Genomic DNA, 26,470 nt, shown 5'->3' with positions numbered 1-26,470 from the left:
AGAGAGAAACTGTTCCCATTGGCAGAGGGATCAAGAACCAGAGGACACAGATTTAAGGTGATTGTCAAAAGAACCAAAGGTGACATGAGGAAAAACATTTTAACACAGCGAGTGGTTAGGATCTAGAATGCACTGCTTGAGGAGGTGGTGGAGGCAGATTCAACCATGGCCTCCAAAAGGTAACTAGATAAGTACTTGAAAGCAAAAAATTTGCAGGGCTACAGGGATAGGGTGGGGGAGTGGGACTAGCTGGATTGCTGTGGCAAGGTGCCGGTGCGGACTCGATGGGCCGAATGGTTAATTGGCAACGTACAGGTTACTGATGTGCTAACTGTAGAAAATAGCTCAAGATTTACATTATTGCCTGAACAGGTTGAAAATGATCTATAGAAGTATAATTATAGAGTAGGCAATGCTGGGACTAATGCATATCATAGCACGCCCTTAGTGAGAAATGCAATGGAGCTGCTGAGTGTAACCTGTTTTTGAACCTTTTCTTTCTGCAATCTGTCATTGTTTCTATCAGAAGCTGTTCCGCCCTGAAACTGAGTTTGAACCCATCCAACAGGTTTTTCAGTCCCAGGTTTCTCGAGGCCACAGAGCAGGAAGAAGTTGTTTTTGCAGTGATCCTGAGGGAAAGGACCAAACTTTGGACCGTAACCTCTTCAGATCGGCAGCCAGGTTAGAATTGCTTCAGTTTTCTGGTTTTTGATGGAACGCTCTCCTCTTAACTCTCGTAGTTGTCTCTTGGAAACTAACTAAGGTCTGTTGCCTTGACTCAGTGTATGTGCACACTGTAGCTGCTGGTGATGTGGTATAATTTTTAAACAGGACATTCCCATACACTATGGATTCTGCAAAAGGATCCCAGGGGATCCAAGAGAACATCAGATTTTTATCCGTCTGACATAATTGTATTATTCTGCATTTGCTGACTTAGTGATCTATTACTTTCGTTGTAACTAATGAAAAATGTTTCAGTGATTTCCTTTGAGTAGCTGATACTGTATTTTGGAAGTTAGTTTTGGGGTTTTTTTTCGGAGGGTGTCGATATTTGCAGGGGCTCCCCCACCCAGAAACGTTTGAGAACTACTGGCGCACATCAGCATTAACAGGATTTGACATGTTTCCCAGTTGATGTCATTCCGACAGCTGGAATGTGATAAATGGAGTAAATTTTCATTTTTCGAGCCTCTGATGTAGAACTGTGCATGTCATTAGTGAATATCGGGAACTCAGGAGTGTGCCCTCCACAGCTTTTCATCCATTAAAATTCCCTTGTGAAGTTCTGGGCCAGGAAGGCTTGTTCATTGTATGATTTATATCAATTAGTGTTATTTGTATTCAGGTGGTGGGTATCAACTGGGGACTCTTTTGTATCCTTTCTATAGGAGAGCTTATCGAGAGTGTGGGGTGTTTTAAGGGGAATCTCTGTGAATAAAGGCTTGGAAGCAACTGAAGACCAGGCTCTGGTATTCTATCTTTCACCACCTGGCTATCCAATTTATAACAGGCTAAAACGGAAAGATTGCCGCCTTTTTTTAACAAGTGACTGGGTTAAGAGAGGAATTATTGTGAACTTCTTTAATTCGCAGGGTCACAGCAACTGTGTAAGTACGAGACTGAATCCGAGGGCAGTCCACTGGGGTTCACAAGGGAAGAATGGCTCTCTTCCTCGTGCTGGTTGTGACTTTCCTCATTCCGCAATGTGCCATTTCTCAGAATTGTACAGTAGACCCTCTCCTGTTCCAAAATCTGTCGCTACGTGGCTTCCAGAGGTTGAGTGGAGATGCGGGCTCGATCGAACCTTTGTATGATATGGTGCAGCGATACTTGGACGCAGTGCAGCCCAATGCTTTTCCAACAGGTGTGATTCGTTGTTGATGCATTGCAATTCCTTACTTTGTTCAGTTGCCATGATTGTTAGAGGATAGTATTTTATTTATGATAAGATGTTCTATCTATTGGTTCGGAGGAGAGGCGGGAGGGGGGTAGGAAGTGTCTGGTTATGATGCTCCAGCCAACATGGTGTGTGGGGCAGGCTTGATGGACCAGCTGGCTTTTTCCTGCCAGTCAATTTCATCTGTTCATATGTTCCTATTCCTCAGAATTAATAAGGTTCTTGAAACATTGCGGTCAGACATTCATTGATTTATTCAGTACGTGCATTACTACTTAAGCATACACTTAAAATAGTACTTACAACTACCACAAATGTAGGTTGGTGAATCTAATGCGTCACAGTTCTGAGCTCTGTATTAAGGTTGATCGAACCCTTCCAATCCAAATTCTCATTACAATTTGCCACTTTTTATACCTTTCTCTTAACCCTGTCGTATGACCCTCAGCCTGTCTTCACATTATATAATTACATCAAAAGGTAAAAACAACTCCATATAAAGAGAAACCAATAAGAGCATATACCTTCTCACTAACTCAGTTAAACACTCCTTAACAAGCTCCTTTTCTGTTGAGCTATATGAGACCAATATGACTCCCTGTTTTTGATTATCTTATCACACGTTCCTTTCTTGTTACGTTTAATTGCTGCTTGGCCATGTGAATCTATCTATGAGCTTTACTTTGATTCTGCATCTCTTAGCACTGCTCTGATTCTAAACTCTAATTAAAACTATAATGTTTTACCCCGATATTCTGTGCTTGCACCCACAGATCAGTGCTGCAATGATTCACGTGGGGGAAAATTACTCAACCTTCAATTATCTTTGTTTCTTTTTTTTTATTCGTTCATAGGAAGTGGGCGTCACTGGCGAGGCCGGCATTTATTGCCCATCCCTAATTGCCCCTTGAGAAGGTGGTGGTGAGCCGCCTTCTTGAACCGCTGCAGTCCGTGTGGTGAAGGTTCTCCCACAGTGCTGTTAGGAAGGGAGTTCCAGGATTTTGACCCAGCGACAATAAAGGAACGGCGATATATTTCCAAGTCGGGATGGTGTGTGACTTGGAGGGGAACGTGCAGGTGGTGTTGTTCCCATGTACCTGCTGCTCTTGTCCTTCTAGGTGGTAGAGGTCGCGGGTTTGGGAGGTGCTGTCGAAGAAGCCTTGGCGAGTTGCTGCAGTGCATCCTGTGGATGGTACACACTGCAGCCACAGTGCGCCGGTGGTGAAGGGGGTGAATGTTTAGGGTGGTGGATGGGGTGCCAATCAAGTGGGCTGCTTTGTCCTGGATGGTGTCGAGCTTCTTGAGTGTCCTTCTTGGGTCCAGCTCCCGACAGGTTTTGTCTGACGGGGGAACCGATACTGCCCCTCCCCCTCCCCTATCCCCCCCCCTCCGTTCTTCCCACCCCAGCCCTCCCCCACAGCCCCTCCTGCCCCTCCCACCTCCGCCCCCTCCCCTGCCCTTCAACTGTATTCTCTAGGCTTAGGCAAATGAGGCTCGTGAATACAGGGAGGGCAGGTGGGGCTCGTTACCACAGGGAGATGGTGGGAACTTCCTCGCAGACAGCAAAAAAACTCAACTTCAATAAAAAACATAAAATACCAGAAATCTCTTGTGCACAGAAAAGACAAGGTTCTTATTTCTTATGATAATCTAAATGTGAAATCAAATATTCCCCTGACCACTGCTCCAACAGTTTTATGCAGTCCACTTTCTCTCTACCATGCATTCTCTTGATCTTTCTCTCCAGCAGAAGTGGTTCACTCCACATTATAGCTGCTCCAGTCCTCAGTTTTCCTGAAATGCTAGACTGCCTTTTCCCTGGGCCGATGCTAACTGACTCGCTGTGTATTTCAAGCATTTTCTGTTTTCTTTTAGTTTTACAGTTTTAAAATTAATTTTACTGGAACTCCACTTTTTCATTTCTCGATAGTTTGGTTTGAAAAAGAAGTACTTGTATTTAAATTGCTTTATCAAAGCATCTCAAAATGTTTTCCTTTTGGTGTAAGTGAACATAAGCTCAATCCATTTAGTGAAGATCAACTTCTGTCTGGAGTATGTTATGTTTTAAATTTCTGGTCTGTTTTGTTCCCAGATATCATTCAGGGATTATTGAAAGATTCAAACTTTGTGGCAGAGAATTACCAAGAGGTGAGGATCCAGGGATATATTGTACCGTGTTGATGGTAATGTACAGAAATCCCCCGGCTTTTCTGTTTCCTCTGGTTTCCCTTTCTCCTGGATCTCCCTCTCCCTCAAGTCTCACTCGTCCTTTTGTCATGGTGTCAGCCGCAGCTCTGTGGGCAGCACTCTTGCCTCTGAGTCAGTAGGTCATGAGTTCAAGTCACACTCCGGAGACTTGAGCACAAAATCTAGTCTGACACTCAGTGCAGTGCTGAGGGAGTGCTGCACTGTTGGAGGTGCCGTCTTTTGGACGGGACGTTAAACCATGGCCCCGTCTGCTCTCTCAGAGGGATGCAAAAGATCCCATGGCATTATTTCGAGGAAGAGCAGGGGAGTCCTCTCCAGTGTCCTGCCCAATCTTTACCTCTCAGCCAAGAGCATTGGTTGTTATCACATTGCTGTCTGTGGGATCTTGCTGTGCGCAAATTGGCTGCCACATTTCCTACATTACAACAGTGACTACACTTCAAAAGTATTTCATTGGCTGTAAAGTGCTTTGGGACGTCCCGAGGTCATGAAAGGCATTATATAAATACAAGTCTTTCTTTCTTTAGTCTCCCTGTGCCGAGGATCTCCCTCTCTCTTAAGTCTTGCTCGTTCTCTCAGATCTCCCTCTCTCTCAACTCTCCCTCTTGTTCACGTCTCTCTCTCTCCCCCTCATGTCTTCCTCTCCTTCAGGTCTATCACGTCCTCTCTCTCCCTCTCCCAGACTGAAGTAGCGCAGTGTGTAGTATTACGTTGATCTCACAGTGACTTGGCGTGTAAGACTGGCTACTTCAGTGTGTCTGCCGTTCTGTTGTCAACCCCAACTGGATTGGACTGAAGATGTAACATGAGCTGAAAAGGTTACTTTGTGTTTGTCGATTGCTGTCCAATGCCTCGCTCTGGTTTCTCTATTCCAGGTGTTGCGATATGGTGCAGGGTACCTGGTCTCTTTCATTATTGGAGTGCTTTTCTTTGTCATCATGCCGCTGGTGGGACTGTGTTTCTGTTGTTGTCGATGCTGCAATAATTGTGGAGGACAAGTGAAGGAACGTACAAAGAGCACTGACTGTCAGCGCCAAGGTCTCGTCATATTCCTTCTGATGACAACCATTATTATACTGTGAGTCTGTCATTAAGGTCATCAGGGGATTCAGGACAATTTGAGGGGGATTGGTAGGCAGATTGGTGGATAGACAGATTGGTGAGTACACAGGTTTCTGGGTATGAGAGTTGTTTAGTTGGTGGATAGGCAGGTTCATGGGTGGATTAGTAGGTGCATAGGTGTTTGATGGGTTGGTGAATTGGCAGGTTGGAAATTGGTGGGCAGGCAGGTTAATGGGCAAGTGGCATGATGGATAGATGTGTAAACTGCTAGACAGGTGGGTAGGCTGGTTTGGAGGTTGATGAGTAGGTCATGGGCAGTTAGGTGAGTAGGCTGGTGGACGGGCTGGTGGGCGGGCTGGTGGACGGGCTGGTGGGCGGGCTGGTGGACGGGCTGGTGGGCGGGCTGGTGGGCGGGCTGGTGGACGGGCTGGTGGGCGGGCTGGTGGGCGGGCTGGTGGACGGGCTGGTGGGCGGGCTGGTGGATGGGCTGGTGGGCGGGCTGGTGGACGGGCTGGTGGACGGGCTGGTGGACGGGCTGGTGGGCGGGCTGGTGGACGGGCGGGTGGGCGGGCTGGTGGGCGGGCTGGTGGGCGGGCTGGTGGGCGGGCGGGTGGGCGGGCTGGTGGACGGGCTGGTGGGCGGGCTGGTGGATGGGCTGGTGGGCGGGCTGGTGGACGGGCTGGTGGACGGGCTGGTGGACGGGCTGGTGGGCGGGCTGGTGGACGGGCGGGTGGGCGGGCTGGTGGGCGGGCTGGTGGGCGGGCTGGTGGGCGGGCGGGTGGGCGGGCTGGTGGACGGGCGGGTGGACGGGCTGGTGGACGGGCGGGTGGGCGGGCTGGTGGACGGGCTGGTGGACGGGCTGGTAGGCGGGCTGGTGGGCGGGCTGGTGGACGGGCTGGTGGACGGGCTGGTGGGCGGGCTGGTGGACGGGCTGGTGGACGGGCTGGTAGACGGGCTGGTGGGCGGGCTGGTGGACGGGCTGGTGGACGGGCTGGTGGGCGGGCTGGTGGGCGGGCTGGTGGGCGGGCTGGTGGACAGGCTGGTGGGCGGGCGGGTGGACGGGCTGGTGGACGGGCTGGTGGGCGGGCGGGTGGGCGGGCTGGTGGACGGGCTGGTGGACGGGCTGGTGGACGGGCGGGTGGGCGGGCTGGTGGACGGGCTGGTGGACGGGCTGGTAGACGGGCTGGTGGGCGGGCTGGTGGACGGGCTGGTGGACGGGCTGGTGGGCGGGCTGGTGGACGGGCTGGTGGGCGGGCTGGTGGACGGGCGGGTGGACGGGCTGGTGGACGGGCTGGTGGGCGGGCTGGTGGACGGGCTGGTGGGCGGGCTGGTGGGCGGGCTGGTGGACGGGCTGGTGGGCGGGCTGGTGGGCGGGCTGGTGGACGGGCTGGTGGACGGGCTGGTGGGCGGGCGGGTGGGCGGGCTGGTGGACGGGCTGGTGGACGGGCTGGTGGACGGGCTGGTGGACGGGCGGGTGGACGGGCTGGTGGACGGGCTGGTGGACGGGCTGGTGGACGGGCGGGTGGGCGGGCTGGTGGGCGGGCTGGTGGGCGGGCTGGTGGACGGGCGGGTGGGCGGGCTGGTGGACGGGCTGGTGGACGGGCTGGTGGACGGGCTGGTGGACGGGCTGGTGGACGGGCGGGTGGGCGGGCTGGTGGACGGGCTGGTGGACGGGCTGGTGGACGGGCTGGTGGACGGGCTGGTGGACGGGCGGGTGGACGGGCTGGTGGGCGGGCTGGTGGGCGGGCTGGTGGGCGGGCTGGTGGGCGGGCTGGTGGGCGGGCTGGTGGGCGGGCTGGTGGACGGGCTGGTGGGCGGGCTGGTGGACGGGCTGGTGGGCGGGCTGGTGGACGGGCTGGTGGGCGGGCTGGTGGGCGGGCTGGTGGACGGGCTGGTGGGCGGGCTGGTGGACGGGCTGGTGGGCGGGCTGGTGGGCGGGCTGGTGGGCGGGCTGGTGGACGGGCTGGTGGGCGGGCTGGTGGGCGGGCTGGTGGGTTGACAAGTAGGTGGGTAGCACTTTGGTGGGTAGGCAGGTGCGCGGGTAGGTTGTTTGGCAGGTTAATGGGTAAGGGTATTGGCTCGGCAGGTTGTCATGTGGGTGGGTTAGCGATTAAGCAGGTTGGTGGGTTAGATTGGCTCAGGTTAAGGTGTGTGTGAACAGTATCAGAGTCCATGGGTATCACCTGGGCAAATTCTGCGTGTATCACATGGAAAACGCAATGCAGGATAAATCAGTGGGAGTGTGCACAGGTATGACCCATGTGACTGAGGGCAGAGTGTGTATGATCAGTGGGAGTGTGCATGGGTATGACCCAGGAGACTGAGGGCAGAGTGTGTATGATCAGTGGGAGTGTGCATGGGTATGACCCAGGAGACTGAGGGCAGAGTGTGTATGATCAGTGGGAGTGTGCATGGGTATGACCCAGGAGACTGAGGGCAGAGTGTGTATGATCAGTGGGAGTGTGCATGGGTATGACCCAGGAGACTGAGGGCAGAGTGTGTATGATCAGTGGGAGTGTGCATGGGTATGACCCAGGAGACTGAGGGCAGAGTGTGTATGATCAGTGGGAGTGTGCACGGGTATGACCCAGGAGACTGAGGGCAGAGTGTGTATGATCAGTGGGAGTGTGCACGGGTATGACCCAGGAGACTGAGGGCAGAGTGTGTATGATCAGTGGGAGTGTGCACAGGTATGACCCAGGAGACTGAGGGCAGAGTGTGTATGATCAGTGGGAGTGTGCACAGGTATGACCCAGGAGACTGAGGGCAGAGTGTGTATGATCAGTGGGAGTGTGCACAGGTATGACCCAGGAGACTGAGGGCAGAGTGTGTATGATCAGTGGGAGTGTGCACAGGTATGACCCAGGAGACTGAGGGCAGAGTGTGCCTTGTTTCTGTCTCATTAATGTTTTCTGATCATTGATATTTAGAGCAGGAGTTGCCTGCGCCTTCACTGCCAATCAAAATGTGACAGATGCAATGGAACCAAGTGTGATGGGTATTAATGAGTCGATTACAGATGTGGTAACTTACATCAACCGTACCCTTGAGGTGAGAGTTAATGGTTACTTGATAATTGCATCGAAATTACATCACAGAAATAGAACATTCACTCCTATCAGTCCCCGTTGATGTTTATTCACCACATGAGCTGAAGTCCGAATTTCTCAACCACCTCTCTAACTTATTCTTAAATATTGACCTGGTCTCTGCTTCAATCACTAATTCCCAGAGCGCATCCCACAGCCTCACACCCCTCTGCCTAACAAGAATTCTCCAGCTCTCAGTCCTAAATCTCATACACTTAATCTTGTGTCTGTGTGTCCCTTTGTTTAAGACCCCTCAATCACTGGAAACAGCCTGTTTCTCCCTACTCTGTCCACAATCATCTTTCTTAATTTTACACACCTCTATAAAATCACCTCATAAACTCCTCTGTTCTAATAAAAACAGTCCCAGTTTTTCAAGTCTTCCTTTATATTTGTATTTCCTCAAATCCGGCAGCATCCTCGTGTATCTGTGTTGTACCCTCCCGATTGCCTCAATATCCTTCCTATAATGTAGAGCCCAAAAGTGCACACAGAACTGTAACTGTGGTCTTACGAATGTTTTATATAGATTCACTATTACATCTGAACTTTAATATCAGACCTGGGACATCACTGCAGCTTCTGACAAATTCTGTTTCATTTCAGGCTGCACGTAAAGTTACGGCACAGTTTTCAGTCCCCCAAAACAGGATACTCTCTGAACTTGACAGTGAGTATGAAATCATTTAAATACTCTATAACCTGTTCGTGTATTAAAAGCATGAATTGTACAAAATAAAAACCACACACAATCGATAATCTGATATTGCTGATAATCTGGGTTCTGGGAAATGCAGCTGTTTGATCTGGAAACCTCTGACGAACTTTGGAGTGCTGTTCCAGAGTGAGCTGTGGTTTGAGAACAAGTACCTGATGCATTCAAGGAGTGAAAAGTGCTCGTGCCAGTGTTGGATCCATGGAACTCCTTTCAAGAAACTTTGTCACCTTAAGCTCGGTCCCTTGAATGCTGAAATTCAGATGGAAAGTTCCCTGTTGAAGCAGGGTACTTGGAGCAGGGATTAATCTGCAGAACATCTGGATTTGTCCATCGGTTCCCCCAATACAATTTCTCTGAGTTGTTTCTGTTTCTCTCCCTTTCCTGAAGATGCTAACTCTTGTTGGAGGCTATGGTCTCACAGGCAGTGGATGCTAGCCCCCTACCTGCCGAAGTGACTACTTTTCATGTCTTAACCGAGACATAAACAACAGCTTGCATTTATATAGCACCTTTAACAAAGTAAAACGTCCCAAGGCACTTTGAGTGTCAGAAGGATATTTAATTCTGCGGGGGTTGGGGAGGGGTGCCACAGCTGAACCTAACACTGTCCTCACCTGATATGCATGCGTGCGCACACACATACACACGCACACACACACACACACACATTCACACACACATACACACACACACATTCTCACACACATACACACACACACACACACACACATTCACACACACACACACACGCACACACACACACACGCATTCACACACACACACGCACACACACGCGCGCACACACACACATTCACACACACACACACACGCACACTCACACACACTCACACGCACACACACACACGCGCACACACACACACACGCGCGCACACACACACATTCACACACACACACACACGCACACTCACACACACTCACACGCACATACATACACACACGCGCGCACACACTCACGCACACATTCACACACGCACGCGTACACACACACACACGCACACATTCACACACGCACGCACACACACTCACACGCACACATTCACACACGCACGCACACACACTCACACGCACACATTCACACACGCACGCACACACACATGCACGCACACATTCACACACGCACGCACACACACTCGCATGCACACATTCACACACGCACACTCACACGCACACATTCACGCACACACACATACACACGCGCGCGCACACACACTCACACGCACACATTCACACACGCACGCACACACACACACGCACACATTCACACACGCACGTGCACACACACGCACACATTCACACACGCACGCACACACACACGCACACATTCACACACGCACGCGCACACACACACACGCACACATTCACACACGCACGCGCACACACACACACGCACACATTCACACACGCACGCGCACACACACACACACATTCACACACGCACGCGCACACACACACACGCACACATTCACACACGCACGTGCACACACACACGCACACATTCACACACGCACGCACACACACACTCACACACACACACACACTCACACACACACATTCACACACGCACGCGCACACACACACACACACACGCACACATTCACACACGCACACACACACTCACACACACACATTCACACACGCACGCGCACACACACACACACACACGCACACATTCACACACGCACGCGCACACACACACACGCACACATTCACACACGCACGCACACACGCACACATTCACACACGCACACACACACACTCACACACACACACACACAAAGGCATTCTCCAACAAGAGTCATAAGAACATAAGAACTAGGAGCAGGAATAGGCCATACGGCCCCTCAAGCCTCCTCCACCATTCAATCAGACCACGTCTGATCTACGACCTCAACTCCACTTTCCCGCCCGTTCCCCATATCCCCTGATTCCCTTTGATAGGGCAGACATAAAGAAGATAGCTCTTCTTTTGGAGAGACAAAACTAGGGGCCATAAATATAAGATAGTCACTAATAAATCCAATAGAGATTTCAGGAGAAACTTCTTCACCCAGAGAGTGGTGAGAACGTGGAACTCGCTACCACAAGGAGCACTTCAGGCAATTGCGTGAACAGAGTGCGCCAGAGCTCCGTGTCGTGGGGCCGCGCAGGGTCCCGGAGCTCCATGCTGTGGGGCCGCGCAGGGTCCCGGAGCTCCGTGCCCTGGGGCCGCGCAGGGTCCCGGAGCTCCGTGCCCTGGGGCCGCGCAGGGTCCCGGAGCTCCGTGCCCTGGGGCCGCGCAGGGTGCCGGAGCTCCGTGTCGTGGGGCCGCGCAGGGTCCCGGAGCTCCGTGCCCTGGGGCCGCGCAGGGTCCCGGAGCTCCGTGCCCTGGGGCCGCGCAGGGTGCCGGAGCTCCGTGCTGTGGGGCCGCGCAGGGTCCCGGAGCTCCGTGTCGTGGGGCCGCGCAGGGTGCCGGAGCTCCGTGCCCTGGGGCCGCGCAGGGTGCCGGAGCTCCGTGTCGTGGGGCCGCGCAGGGTCCCGGAGCTCCGTGCCCTGGGGCCGTGCAGGGTCCCGGAGCTCCATGCCATGGGGCTGTGTGTCACCACGCTCAGGAGCAGGAACCCCGGTTGATTCCAATCCCCTCCCCAGCCCAGGGTGGGGCTAAGGGCCGATTGCAGTGACCCAAGCCCCCCCAGACCAGCCCCGGTCTATGTGGCTCAGAATCGACTGGCGGAGGGAGAGGGGTTGGGGGTCAGTGGGTTGTGGAAACCTCCTGTGCAACTCCCAGTAAGATTAGCAGAACCCTGGGAGGGGGATAAAGATTAAAAGACAAGCACCTCGAGTCAGTGCGACTTAAGGTTTATGTAACAGGATACGACACTCAATCGTGCAGTGTCACAGAATGATCACTGTCTGGACGCTGTTGAACTGCAGCAGCATCACAAAGTAAAGTAAACACCGATCTCACCATTTTAAACCAGATTTTCATCTCCCCGCTTCATATAAAATAAAGTAAATCAGACCATCAGTGAATAAGTGAGCAGGAGCAGAAACCTTCCCTATCTGCCTCAGTGCCGCTATGCATGGTGTATTTACCCATTCAGCCATGAGGGCGCGCAGATAATTTGCCTGCAGCAGCAACACCATGTATTTATAAAACATCGCCAACATAGAAAAATGTCCCAAAACACTTTGTGTAGACATGAGGAGAAAAACAGATGCGGAGCCGGGGAAGGAGAGGTGACCAAAAGCTCGGTGAAAGAGGTGGGTTTTAAGGAAGGTCTAAAAGGAGGAGAGGATGGTGGAGAGGCGGAGAGGTTTAGGGAAGAATTTCGGAGATGGGAACCGAGGTGGCTGAAGACACATCGTTGGGCTAAAGGGAGGGGAGATGGACAATAGACCTGAATCAGAGAAAGAGAGAGTTTGGAGGAGAGAGTTTTCAGGCTGGAGCAGGTCACAGAGATAGGCAGCACTGAACTCCAAACCAGGGCACTGAGTCTAAAAGAACAGAATACATTAATTCCGAATGTGTGTGTAATAGTAGTGTTAATAAATAAAACGATAGTGTTCGAGGTGTATATGCTGTTGTATACACTCCCATCGACTGATGGTGTTAATGGATATTCTGCACGGCATGGTATTGGTGTGTGTTCTTCATAAACTGATTATTATGCATTCTGCAGAGATTGACGGTGATGTCTAATCTGCAAACTCTGAGAGTATTAGTGTATATTCTGTATGCACTGATATCTGTGTATATTCAGTATATACTGATTGTGTTACTGGTTTATATTCTGCACACACTGATAGTTTTGCTGTTTACTTATCATGCAGTGATATTGGTGTATGTTCTGACAGGGTTGGTGTATATCCCATATACACTGATCAATTGGTGGGGCACACTCTGCATGCATTGACTGTATTCAGTTTTGTGGTATCATTAATCCTTGTATCTGCGACAATAAAACTGAGCTCTGCTGGATCTTTGTGTCCAACCCTGGCTACTTTCACTCAGCTGCAAGTCTAACTACTGTTTCTAATTAATTTAACACAGATGTTGGCAGATCCCTGGGCTACACGATCAAGGATGCATTGGAACCAATAGTTAACCCTGTGCTGATGATGGTCTCTACAAGTACACGAGGTGAATCATTTGTTTGTAGTGTCTATTTACATCACAGGAACCTTGCTGCATTCACACCTTCCAAGGCCAGAGCCTCAAATCACCATTAAACAAGCTGGCTGCGTGATGATGAGTCTCTTACTGACTCCCAGGTCGGGCATCTGTCACCGTCCAGTTGCTCCTTACAGCATCTCAAGATAAATTTTCTGCTTCTACAACATGATGGCACCTCAAGGGCACAATCTGCCTTGGTCAAGCACAAAGGCCAAAGGCCCATCTCCTCTCATTTGGCCAAGTATCTATAACAGGGTCTGTGATTCCACCCAATTGATTAACAATGGCTCTGATTGTTCTAGAATCTCCTATTTTCCTCCAGCTCTGAAAGCATGAGGAAGCAGGGGCTGCCCATCCCACCAGCTGGGGCTGCCCATCCCACCAGCTGGGGCTGCCCATCCCACCAGCTGGGGCTGCCCTTCCCACCAGCTGGGGCTGCCCTTCCCACCAGCAGGGGCTGCCCTTCCCACCAGCTGGGGCTGCCCTTCCCACCAGCAGGGGCTGCCCTTCCCACCAGCAGGGGCTGCCCTTCCCACCAGCAGGGGCTGCCCATCCCACCATCTGGGGCTGCCCATCCCATCAGCAGGGGCTGCCCATCCCACCAGCAGGGGCTGCCCATCCCACCATCTGGGGCTGCCCATCCCACCATCTGGGGCTGCCCATCCCACCAGCAGGGGCTGCCCATCCCACCAGCAAGGGCTGCCCTTCCCACCAGGAGGGGCTGCCCATCCCACCATCTGGGGCTGCCCATCCCACCAGCAGGGGCTGCCCTTCCCACCAGCAGGGGCTGCCCTTCCCACCAGCTGGGGCTGCCCTTCCCACCAGCTGGGGCTGCCCTTCCCACCAGCAGGGGCTGCCCTTCCCACCATCTGGGGCTGCCCTTCCCACCAGCTGGGGCTGCCCTTCCCACCAGCAGGGGCTGCCCTTCCCACCATCTGGGGCTGCCCTTCCCATCAGCAGGGGCTGCCCATCCCATCAGCAGGGTCTGCCCATCCCACCAGCTGGGGCTGCCCTTCCCACCAGCAGGGGCTGCCCTTCCCACCATCTGGGGCTGCCCATCCCATCAGCTGGGGCTGCCCTTCCCACCAGCAGGGGCTGCCCTTCCCACCAGCAGGGGCTGCCCTTCCCACCATCTGGGGCTGCCCTTCCGACCAGCAGGGGCTGCCCTTCCCACCATCTGGGGCTGCCCTTCCCACCATCTGGGGCTGCCCTTCCCACCAGCAGGGGCTGCCCTTCCCACCATCTGGGGCTGCCCATCCCATCAGCAGGGGCTGCCCTTCCCACCATCTGGGGCTGCCCTTCCGACCAGCAGGGGCTGCCCTTCCCACCATCTGGGGCTGCCCTTCCCACCATCTGGGGCTGCCCTTCCCACCAGCAGGGGCTGCCCTTCCCACCATCTGGGGCTGCCCATCCCACCAGCAGGGGCTGCCCTTCCCACCATCTCGGGCTGCCCTTCCCACCATCTGGGGCTGCCCTTCCCACCATCTGGGGCTGCCCTTCCCACCAGCAGGTGCTGCCCTTCCCACCATCTGGGGCTGCCCTTCCCACCATCTGGGGCTGCCCTTCCCACCATCTGGGGCTGCCCATCCCACCAGCAGGGGCTGCCCTTCCCACCATCTGGGGCTGCCCTTCCCACCATCTGGGGCTGCCCTTCCCACCAGCAGGGGCTGCCCTTCCGACCAGCAGGGGCTGCCCTTCCCATCATCTGGGGCTGCCCTTCCCACCAGCAGGTGCTGCCCTTCCCACCATCTGGGGCTGCCCATCCCACCAGCAGGGGCTGCCCTTCCCACCATCTGGGGCTGCCCTTCCCACCAGCAGGTGCTGCCCTTCCCACCATCTGGGGCTGCCCATCCCACCAGCAGGGGCTGCCCTTCCCACCATCTGGGGCTGCCCTTCCCACCAGCAGGTGCTGCCCTTCCCACCATCTGGGGCTGCCCTTCCCACCAGCAAGGGCTGCCCTTCCCACCATCTGGGGCTGCCCTTCCCACCAGCAGGGGCTGCCCTTCCCACCATCTGGGGCTGCCCTTCCCACCATCTGGGGCTGCCCATCCCACCAGCAGGGGCTGCCCTTCCCACCATCTGGGGCTGCCCTTCCCACCATCTGGGGCTGCCCTTCCCACCAGCAGGGGCTGCCCTTCCGACCAGCAGGGGCTGCCCTTCCCACCATCTGGGGCTGCCCTTCCCACCAGCAGGTGCTGCCCTTCCCACCATCTGGGGCTGCCCATCCCACCAGCAGGGGCTGCCCTTCCCACCATCTGGGGCTGCCCATCCCATCAGCAGGGTCTGCCCATCCCATCAGCAGGGGCTGCCCTTCCCACCATCTGGGGCTGCCCTTCCCACCAGCAGGTGCTGCCCTTCCCACCATTTGGGGCTGCCCTTCCCACCAGCAGGGTCTGCCCTTCCCACCAGCAAGGGCTGCCCTTCCCACCATCTGGGGCTGCCCTTCCCACCAGCAGGGTCTGCCCTTCCCACCAGCAAGGGCTCTCCTTCCCACCAGCAGGTGCTGCCCTTCCCACCATCTGGGGCTGCCCTTCCCACCATCTGGGGCTGCCCGTCCGACCAGCAGGGGCTGCCCTTCCCACCATCTGGGGCTGCCCATCCCACCAGCAGATGCTGCCCTTCCCACCATCTGGGGCTGCCCTTCCCACCAGCAGGGGCTGCCCTTCCCACCATCTGGGGCTGCCCATCCCACCAGCAGGGGCTGCCCATCCCACCATCTGGGGCTGCCCTTCCCACCAGCAGGGGCTGCCCTTCCCACCATCTGGGGCTGCCCTTCCCACCAGCAGGGGCTGCCCTTCCCACCATCTGGGGCTGCCCTTCCCACCAGCAGGGGCTGCCCATCCCACCAGCAGGGACTGTCCCAAATCACTCCCTTGAATGTTAGGTGGTTAAAAAGTGAAAACATTTTTCTTTCAAAAGTAAAACGGCAAAATTAAACTAAAATGCGAAACAAAAACAATAAATGCAACAGAAGCAAACCATGAGATAAAAAACAAGTTCTCAGTCACTCAAAACCTTTGAGAAGATGGAGGAGTCCCTTCTCTGGGCAGAAAACCCACTGGGAAAAGGGGGCAAGAATGTCCCGCAATCATAGATTTGAGGTGAAATGCGGCTTGTGTGCTCCAGTCGGAGAAACACCGGGCGGTTGGGCCCCGTCCCACATTTTCCGCCCCCATTCCAACCGGTCCCCAGAGCACGGGAGTGGAATAATGCCCCTGTCAAGTATTAAGTGCCGTGGATCAGGTGATCAATTACATCCAGGTCAGTCGGACCAGTAGGACAAGATGACCTGGTGAAAAGCAAATTTGAAACAGATCTTGGGAAATTTAAAAAAACGTCTTTACTGAAAAGAAAGTAAATGTTTGGAATGGTGCACCAGGTGACACAGTCAGAGACACGGGGAGTTCGAGGTGAGGTTGGATGCCAGGCGGCATAAGCTAAAATACACGAAGGACAAGCTACATGGGTCATATCACCTTTTCCTATCCTTTGTTTTATGAGGCTGTTGCCTCCAGAGGCCACCGTGTACCCTCCAGTAGTACCAGTGAAAACAGCAACTCGAGCTGGTCTTGGGTTGCTGGTCTCGAGCTGGTCTTGTGCTGGTCTCGAGCTGGTCTTGGGTTGCTGGTCTCGAGCTGGTCTTGTGCTGGTCTCGAGCTGGTCTTGGGTTGCTGGTCTCGAGCTGGTCTTGTGCTGGTCTCGAGCTGGTCTTGTGCTGGTCTCGAGCTGGTCTTGGGTTGCTGGTCTCGAGCTGGTCTTGTGCTGGTCTCGAGCTGGTCTTGGGTTGCTGGTCTCGAGCTGGTCTCGAGCTGGTCTTGGATTGCTGGTCTCGAGCTGGTCTTGTGCTGGTCTTGAGCTGGTCTTGGGTTGCTGGTCTCGAGCTGGTCTCGAGCTGGTCTTGGGTTGCTGGTCTCGAGCTGGTCTTGTGCTGGTCTCGAGCTGGTCTTGGGTTGCTGGTCTCGAGCTGGTCTTGTGCTGGTCTCGAGCTGGTCTTGGGTTGCTGGTCTCGAGCTGGTCTTGTGCTGGTCTCGAGCTGGTCTTGTGCTGGTCTCGAGCTGGTCTTGGGTTGCTGGTCTCGAGCTGGTCTTGTGCTGGTCTCGAGCTGGTCTTGGGTTGCTGGTCTCGAGCTGGTCTCGAGCTGGTCTTGGGTTGCTGGTCTCGAGCTGGTCTTGTGCTGGTCTCGAGCTGGTCTTGGGTTGCTGGTCTCGAGCTGGTCTCGAGCTGGTCTTGGGTTGCTGGTCTCGAGCTGGTCTTGTGCTGGTCTCGAGCTGGTCTTGGGTTGCTGGTCTCGAGCTGGTCTTGTGCTGGTCTCGAGCTGGTCTTGGGTTGCTGGTCTCGAGCTGGTCTTGTGCTGGTCTCGAGCTGGTCTTGTGCTGGTCTCGAGCTGGTCTTGGGTTGCTGGTCTCGAGCTGGTCTTGTGCTGGTCTCGAGCTGGTCTTGGGTTGCTGGTCTCGAGCTGGTCTCGAGCTGGTCTTGGGTTGCTGGTCTCGAGCTGGTCTTGTGCTGGTCTCGAGCTGGTCTTGGGTTGCTGGTCTCGAGCTGGTCTCGAGCTGGTCTTGGGTTGCTGGTCTCGAGCTGGTCTTGTGCTGGTCTCGAGCTGGTCTTGGGTTGCTGGTCTCGAGCTGGTCTTGTGCTGGTCTCGAGCTGGTCTTGGGTTGCTGGTCTCGAGCTGGTCTTGTGCTGGTCTCGAGCTGGTCTTGTGCTGGTCTCGAGCTGGTCTTGGGTTGCTGGTCTCGAGCTGGTCTTGTGCTGGTCTCGAGCTGGTCTTGGGTTGCTGGTCTCGAGCTGGTCTCGAGCTGGTCTTGGGTTGCTGGTCTCGAGCTGGTCTTATGCTGGTCTCGAGCTGGTCTTGGGTTGCTGGTCTTGAGCTGGTCTCGAGCTGGTCTTGGGTTGCTGGTCTCGAGCTGGTCTTATGCTGGTCTCGAGCTGGTCTTGGGTTGCTGGTCTCGAGCTGGTCTCGAGCTGGTCTTGGGTTGCTGGTCTCGAGCTGGTCTTATGCTGGTCTCGAGCTGGTCTTGGGTTGCTGGTCTCGAGCTGGTCTCGAGCTGGTCTTGGGTTGCTGGTCTCGAGCTGGTCTTATGCTGGTCTCGAGCTGGTCTTGGGTTGCTGGTCTTGAGCTGGTCTTGCGCTGGTCTCGAGCTGGTCTTATGCTGGTCTCGAGCTGGTCTTGGGTTGCTGATCTTGAGCTGGTCTTGGGTTGCTGGTCTTGAGCTGGTCTTGCGCTGGTCTCGAGCTGGTCTTATGCTGGTCTCGAGCTGGTCTTGGGTTGCTGGTCTTGGGTTGCTGGTCTCGAGCTGGTCTTGGGTTGCTGGTCTCGAGCTGGTCTTGGGTTGCTGGTCTCGAGCTTATCTCGAGCTGGTCTTGGGTTGCTGGTCTCGAGCTGGTCTTATGCTGGTCTCGAGCTGGTCTTGGGTTGCTGGTCTTGAGCTGGTCTTACGCTGGTCTCGAGCTGGTCTTATGCTGGTCTCGAGCTGGTCTTGGGTTGCTGGTCTTGAGCTGGTCTTGGGTTGCTGGTCTTGAGCTGGTCTTGCGCTGGTCTCGAGCTGGTCTTATGCTGGTCTCGAGCTGGTCTTGGGTTGCTGGTCTCGAGCTGGTCTTGGGTTGCTGGTCTCGAGCTGGTCTCGGGTTGCTGGTCTCGAGCTGGTCTTATGCTGGTCTCGAGCTGGTCTTGGGTTGCTGGTCTTGGGTTGCTGGTCTCGAGCTGGTCTTGGGTTGCTGGTCTTGAGCTGGTCTTATGCTGGTCTCGAGCTGGTCTTGGGTTGCTGGTCTTGCGCTGGTCTCGAGCTGGTCTCGAGCTGGTCTTATGCTGGTCTCGAGCTGGTCTTGGGTTGCTGGTCTTGGGTTGCTGGTCTCGAGCTGGTCTTGGGTTGCTGGTCTTGAGCTGGTCTTATGCTGGTCTCGAGCTGGTCTTGGGTTGCTGGTCTCGAGCTGGTCTCGAGCTGGTCTTGGGTTGCTGGTCTCGAGCTGGTATTATGCTGGTCTCGAGCTGGTCTTGGGTTGCTGGCCTTATGCTGGTCTCGAGCTGGTCTTGGGTTGCTGGTCTCGAGTTGGTCTTATGCTGGTCTCGAGCTGGTCTTGGGTTGCTGGTCTTGGGTTGCTGGTCTCGAGCTGGTCTTGGGTTGCTGGTCTCGAGCTGGTCTTGGGTTGCTGGTCTTGGGTTGCTGGTCTCGAGCTGGTCTTGGGTTGCTGGTCTCGAGCTGGTCTTGGGTGGCTGGTCTCGCCCCGTTTTTTATTGAGGCTGTCAGTCTGGAACACCTGTGGGGTTTTTTTTGAAACTCGATCTTCCTGACTGCCACGAATCTTCCCAGAGCCAATGAAGCCTCTATTGCAAAGGCAGCGGCATGTGTTGCTGGTGACATCGCAATGCAGCATCATGCATTTTCCCCACTACTGATCTAAGGCTAACTGGTCTGTAATTCCCTATTTTTTCTCTCCCTCCTTTTTTAAATAATGGGGTTACATTTGCCACCCTCCAATCTGTAGGAACTGTTCCAGAGTCTATAGAATTTTGGAAGATGATCACCAATGCATCCACTATTTCCAGGGCCACTTCCTTTAGTACTCTGGGATGTGGATTATCAGGCCCTGGGGATTTGTCAGCCTTTAGCCCCATTAATTTCCCAAGCACTATTTTTTTTACTAATACTGGTTTCCTTCAGTTCCTCCCTCTCACTAGACCCTTGGTTCCCCAACATTTCTGGGAGGTTATTTGTGTCCTCCTTTGTGAAGACAGAGCCAAAGTCTGTGTTTAATTGTTCTGCCATTTCTTTGTTCCCCATTATAATTTCCCCCATTTCTGACTGTAAGGGGCCTACATTTGTCTTCACTAATCTTTTTCTCTTGACATATTTATAGAAGCTTTTACAGTCAGTTTTTATGTTCCCTGCTAGTTTACTCTCATACTCTATTTTTCCCCTCTTAATCAATCTCTTTGTCCTCCTTCACTGAATTCTAAACTGTTCCCAATCCTCAGGCTTGCCGCTTCTTCTGACAATTTTATATGTCTCCTCTTTGGATCTAATACTATCCCTAATTTCTTTTGTAAGCCACGATTGAGCCACCTTTCCTGTTTTATTTTTGCGCCAGACAGGGATGAATAATTGTTGTAATTCCTGCACACGTTCTTTAAATATTAGCCATTGCCTATCCACCGTCATCCCTTTTAGTCAAGTTCCCCAATCTATCATAGCCAACTCGCACCTCATACTTTCATAGTTTCCTTTATTTAGATTCAGGACCCTAGTTTCGGATTCAACTACTTCGCTCTCCATCTTAATGAGGAATTCTATCATGTTATGGTCGCTCTTCCCTAAGGGACCCCGCACAACAAGATTGTTAATTAATCCTTTCTCATTGCACAATACCCAGTCTAGAATCGCCTGCTCTTTCGTTGGTTCCTCAACGTATTGGTCTAGAAAACCATCACGTACACACTCCAGGAATTCCTCCCCCACAGTATTATTGCTAATTTGGTTTGACCAATCTATATGTAGATTAAAGTCACCCATGATTATAGTTGTACCCTTCTTGCATGCATCTCTAATTTCCTGTTTAATGCCCTCCCCTACATCTCCACTACTGTTTGGGGGCCTATAGACAACCCCCACCAATGTTTTCTGCCCCTTGGTGTTTCTTAGCTCCACCCATACAGATTCCACATTGTGATTTTCCGAGCCAATATCCTTCCTCACTATTGCATTGATTTCCTCCTTTACTAACAACGCTACCCCACCTCCTTTCCCTTTTTGCCTGTCCTTCCTAAATATTGAATATCCCTGGATGTTCAGTTCCCAGCCTTGGTCACGCTGCAGCCATGTCTCCGTAATCGCAACTATATCATAACTGTTAATATCTATCTGCGCTGTTAATTCATCTACCTTATTGCGAATGCTCCGTGCATTAAGATACAATGCCTTTAGAGTTGTCTTTTTAAGATCGCTAGTCATCTTAGTTTTATTTTGCACTTTGGCCCTATTTGTTTCTCGCCCTTGTTTTCTCTGCCTTCCACTATTGCTTCTTCCCTTTCTGTCTTTTGTTTCTATCCTTGTTTCCCCCTCCTCTGTCTCCCTGCTCAGGTTCTCATCCCCCTGCCATTCCAGTTTAAACCTTCCCCAACAGCACTAGCAAACACCCCCGCGAGGACATTGGTCCCGGTCCTGCTCGGGTGTAACCCGTCCCGCTTGTACAGGTCCCACCTTCCCCAGAACCGGTCCCAATGTCCCAGGAATCTTAATCCCTCCCTCCTGGCAGAACCCAAACTGAGCATCGGTGAGCAGGTTATTGGTGAGTAAGTGCCGCTTGATAGCACTGTCGACGACACCTTCCATCACTTTGCTAATGTTTGACAGTAGACTGATGTGGCGGTAATTGGCCAGATTGAATTTGTCCTGCTTTTTGTGGACAGGACATACCTGGGCAATTTTCCACATTGTTGGGTAGATGCCAGAGTTGTAGCTGGACTGGAACAGCTTGGCTAGAGGCGCAGCTAGTTCTGGAGCACAAGTCTTCAGCACTACAGCCGGGATGTTGCCGGGGCCCATAGCCTTTGCTGTATCCAGTGTACTCAGCCGTTTCTTGATATCACGTGGGGTGAATCGAATTAGGTGAAGACTGGCTTCTGTGATGGTGGGGATATCGGGAGGAGCTGAGATGGATCATCCACTCGGCACTTCTGGCTGAAGATAGTTGCAAACTATTCAGCCTTGCCTTTTGCACTGACGTGCTGGACTCCGCCATCATTGAGGATGGGGATATTCACAGAACCTCCTCCTCCCGTTAGTTGTTTAATTGTCCACCACCATTCACGACTGGATGTGGCAGGACTGCAGAGCTTTGATCTGATCCGTTGGTTATGGAATTGCTTAGCTCTGTCTATAGCATGTTGCTTCCGCTGTTTAGCATGCATGTAGTCCTGAGTTGTCGCTTCACCAGGTTGGCACCTCATTTTTAGGTACGCCTGGTGCTGCTCCCGGCATGCTCTTCTACACTCCTCATTGAACCAGGGTTGATCCCCTGACTTGTTGGTAATGGTAGATTGAGGAATATGCCGGGCCATGAGGTTACAGATTGTGCTGGAACACAATTCTGCTGCTGCTGATGGCCCACAGCGCCTCATGGATGCCCAGTTTTGAGCTGCTAGATCTGTTCTGAATCTATCACATTTAGCACGGTGGTAGTGCCACACAACACGTTGGATGGTGTCCTCAGTGTGCAAACAGGACTTCATCGCCACGAGGTCTGTGGGGTGGTCACTCTTACCAATACTGTCATGGACAGATGCATCTGCGACAGGTAGATTGGTGAGGACGAGGTCACTGTTGCTGGTGACCCTGCGATGCAGCGTCCCGCGTGCATGCATTGCTCGTGACCTTGCGATGCAGCGTCCCAAGTGCATGCATTGCTGGTGACCCAGTGATGCAGCGTAATGCTTGCATGCATTGCTGGTGACCCCACGATGCAGCGTCACGCGTGCACAGAGCAGGCAGTCTATTGGCAGACTGGCTGCACATTAGGTCGGTCACAGTTAGCGCCCTCTCCCAAGACCCAAGCAGCAATATGGAGACTGTTGTTATGTGACTAAAACCCCCGTATAAGTGACGTGCATGAAGTGATGACACTTTGCACTTCGAGCAGAGAGCCTCACCCACTGATGGCCGTATCAGAAATTCGGGCACATGTCATACTGATGGCGCATCTACGACAGTACGCCACTACTATGGTGCAGAAATTCCAGGAAATCACGGTCTGACTGACTTATGCCATTACTTGCGCCACACTATGATTTGCTGGGACTTCTGCGCAGCTCCACAGAAACCCTGGCTGAAAAAGCTGAACAGTTAATTATCACCATGACAGGAAGGGCTGGGGAGGGCTCGGGATCAGCAGAGGATTCAGTCGCTCAGCAGCTTGCTTGAGGGTAACGTTCTTACTGACTTGTTCTAGGAACGTTATTGAAATCTTTAGCCTCAGTTAAGTATTAAAATAAATGCTTTGACTGCCAGGCATTTTCTCATTTTCCCCCTTCGACTGATAATGATTTTAATATTAATCTTTATTGAGCTCGTGCTCTAAGCATGGACTGCAATCAGTAATGAAATATGACAAGTTCGAGAGTCAACCCTATGCAGGAGGGACCCTCCTATATTTATACCGTTTCAGTTATAAGCTCATCGATTAAATGAACCCGACCTGGACATTCTGTCCGTTCAGACGGCGACTCATCCCCACACTATCAGATCGGTGTCATTGCCCCGAAAGGTGTCCCTGTTTAATAACCCATTGTTCCGCTCTGTGTCGGTCCCCGGTACCTGGGATGTGTGAGCACACACTGTTATTGGAATTATTTCTCCAGCAAACTGTGTGGTGAATTTGCCGCTGGAGGATGGAGGAAGGCGATGGTCTAATGTGTGGCATGCGTCGCCGTTCCTGCCAATTGCGGGTCAAACGTTGAGTATTCTGGGGAGAACCTTCAGACATACCGGCTCTTCCTCATCGTGGACTTGCATTGCTTGTTTGTCCTCAGACCTCAGCAGTGTAATAGATCACCTGATGACCATCAACTCCACGCATAGCTCTCTGGTGGAGACACAGCAACAGTTGAGGAGCGTGCAACTTGATATCAAGACCACACTCAACAGTCCAAACTGTCAAAACTGTACGGCAGCCGAGGCAGCAATTGATAACCTGCAGCTGAATGTTACCTTCAGCAAGGTAAGAACTGTCGCAAGAATTGTATTTGTGAGTACTGTATATCAATGATCTGGCCCTGGATCTCTCCTTTCCAAGTCTGACATAGAATTTACAGCACAGAAACAGGCCATTTGGCCCAACTGGTCAATGCCGGCATTTATGCTCCACAGGAGCCTCCTCCTTCCTCTCTTCATCTCACCCAATCTGCATATCCTTCTATTCCTTTCTCCCTCATGTGTTTATCTAGCTTCTCCTTAAATGCGTCAATGCTATTCGCCTCAGCTACTCCTTGTGGTTGCAAATTCCACATTCTAACCACTCTCTGGGTGAAGAAGTTTCTCCTGAATTCCCGATTGGATTTATTAGTGACTGTCTTATCCTTCTGGCCCCGAGTTCTGGTCTCCCCCACAAGTGGAAACATCTTCTCTATATCTACCCTATCAAACCCTGTCATAATTTTAAAGACCTCTATTGGGTCACCCCTCAGCCTTCTATTTTTGAGAGAAAAGAGCCCCAGTCTGTTCAGTCTTTCCTGGTAAGTATAATCCCTCAGTTCTGATATCAACCTTGTAAATCTTTTTTGCACCTTCCCCAGTGCCTCTATTAGTACCCGAGTGACTGCCTGTCGGGTACTTCTGTGCTCTGTCTGTGCCTATCCTCTTTTTACCATAGTGTGTGAATGTTACATAGGAACAAAGGAACATCGGAACAGGAGTAGGCCATTCAGCCCCTCGTGCCTGCTCCGCCATTTGATAAGATCATGGCTGATCTGTGATCTAACTCCATATACCTGCCTTTGGCCCATATCCCTTAATACCTTTGGTTGCCAAAAAGCTATCGATCTCAGATTTAAATTTAGCAATTGAGCTAGTATCAATTGCCGTTTGCGGAAGAGAGTTCCAAACTTCTACCACCCTTTGTGTGTAGAAATGTTTTCTAATCTCGCTCCTGAAAGGTCTGGCTCTAATTTTTAGACTGTGCCCCCTACTCCTAAGGCTAATGGAATTACACAAATTGGGGTTGTATTCTCTGGAGTTTCGAAGGTTAAGGGGTGATCTGATCAGATCACCCCTTAACCTTCGAAACTCCAGAGAATACAACCCCAATTTGTGTAATTCCATTAGCCTTAGGAGTAGGGGGCACAGTAGAAGTTTGGAACTCTCTTCCGCAAACGGCAATTGATACTAGCTCAATTTGTAGAATTCCCAACCAGCGGAAATAGTTTCTCTCTATCCACCCTATCCGTTCCCCTTAATATCTTTTAAACTTCGATCAGATCACCCCTTAACCTTCGAAACTCCAGAGAATACAACCCCAATTTGTGTAATCTCTCCTCGTAACTCAGCCCTTGAAGTCCGGGTATCATTCTAGTAAACCTACGCTGCACTCCCTCCAAGGCCAATATGTCCTTCCGAAGGTGCGGTGCCCAGAACTGCTCACAGTACTCCAGGTGCGGTCTAACCAGGGTTTTGTATAGCTGCAGCATAACTTCTGCCCCCTTGTACTCTCGTCCTCCAGATATAAAGGCCAGCATTCCATTAGCCTTATTGATTATTTTCTGCACCTGTTCATGACACTTCAATGATCGATGTACCTGAACCCCTAAGTCCCTTTGGACATTCACCATTTAGAAAGTACCCTGTTCTATCCTTTTTTGATCCAAAGTGGATGACCTCACATTTGTCTACATTGAATTCCATTTGCCACAGTTTTGCCCATTCACCTAATCTATCAATAGCGCTTTGTAATTTTATGTTTTCATCTCCACTGCTTACAATGCCACCAATCTTTGTGTCATCGACAAACTTAGATATGAGACTTTCTATGCCTTCATCTAAGTCGTGAATAAATATTGTGAATAATTGAGGCCCCAAGACAGATCCCTGCGGGACTCCACTAGTCACATCCTGCCAATGTGAGTACCTACCCATTATCCCTACTCTCTGTCACCTTTCGCTCAGCCAACTTCCTAACCAAGTCCGTACTTTTCCCTCGATTCCATGGGCTTCTATCTTAGCCAACAGTCTTTTATGTGGGACCTTATCAAATGCCTTCTGGAAGTCCATATAAATAACATCCATTGACATTCCCCTGTACACTACTTTAGTCAACTCTTCAAAAAATTCGATCAGGTTTGTCAGGCACAACCTACCTTTCACAAATCCATGCTGGCTCTCTCTGATTTACTGAAAATTCTCGAGGTGTTCAGTCACCCAATCCTTAATTATAGACTCCAGCATTCTCCCCACAACAGATGTTAGGCTAACTGGTCTAAAATTCCCTGGTTTCCCGCTCTCTCCCTTCTTAAAAAGCGGAGTGACGTGCAATTTTCCAATCTAGAGGGACAGTTCCTGAATCTAGAGAACTTTGAAAGATTATAGTTAGGGCATCTGCAATGTGCTCACCTACTTCCTTTAAAACCCTGGGATGGAAACCATCTGGTCCTGGGGATTTGTCACTCTTTCGTGCTATTATTTTCTTCATTACTGTTGCTTTACTTATATTAATTTTATCGAGTCCCTGAACCCGATTCAATATTAGTTTTCTTGGGATTTCTGGCATGCCATCCTCTTTTTCTACTGTAAATACTGACGCAAAGTAATTATTCAACATGTCCGCCATTTCCCCAT

The 26,470-nt window shown here is 52.3% G+C and overlaps 1 protein-coding gene across 2 annotated transcripts in view; it reads left to right on the top strand.

The window, feature by feature from the left end:
• The first annotated feature begins 586 nt into the window (after positions 1–586).
• Positions 587–26,470, top strand: part of LOC137335857 (prominin-2-like) — a 61,830-nt gene continuing 35,946 nt past the window's right edge. For both annotated transcript variants that reach the window (XM_068001339.1, XM_068001338.1), the window contains exons 1-8: positions 587–681; positions 1,596–1,867; positions 3,993–4,048; positions 4,984–5,186; positions 8,101–8,221; positions 8,866–8,929; positions 13,029–13,118; positions 23,674–23,861. In XM_068001339.1, the coding sequence (XP_067857440.1) occupies positions 1,663–1,867; positions 3,993–4,048; positions 4,984–5,186; positions 8,101–8,221; positions 8,866–8,929; positions 13,029–13,118; positions 23,674–23,861 (927 nt within the window). In that variant the 5' untranslated portion in view covers positions 587–681; positions 1,596–1,662. The remainder of the gene's footprint in view (positions 682–1,595; positions 1,868–3,992; positions 4,049–4,983; positions 5,187–8,100; positions 8,222–8,865; positions 8,930–13,028; positions 13,119–23,673; positions 23,862–26,470) is intronic.

This window comes from Heptranchias perlo, chromosome 20 (genome assembly GCF_035084215.1).
Source record: "Heptranchias perlo isolate sHepPer1 chromosome 20, sHepPer1.hap1, whole genome shotgun sequence".
NCBI lineage: Eukaryota > Metazoa > Chordata > Chondrichthyes > Hexanchiformes > Hexanchidae > Heptranchias > Heptranchias perlo.
Note: the sequence above shows the minus strand (reverse complement) of the source record. Positions and strands in the feature narration are given on the sequence as shown.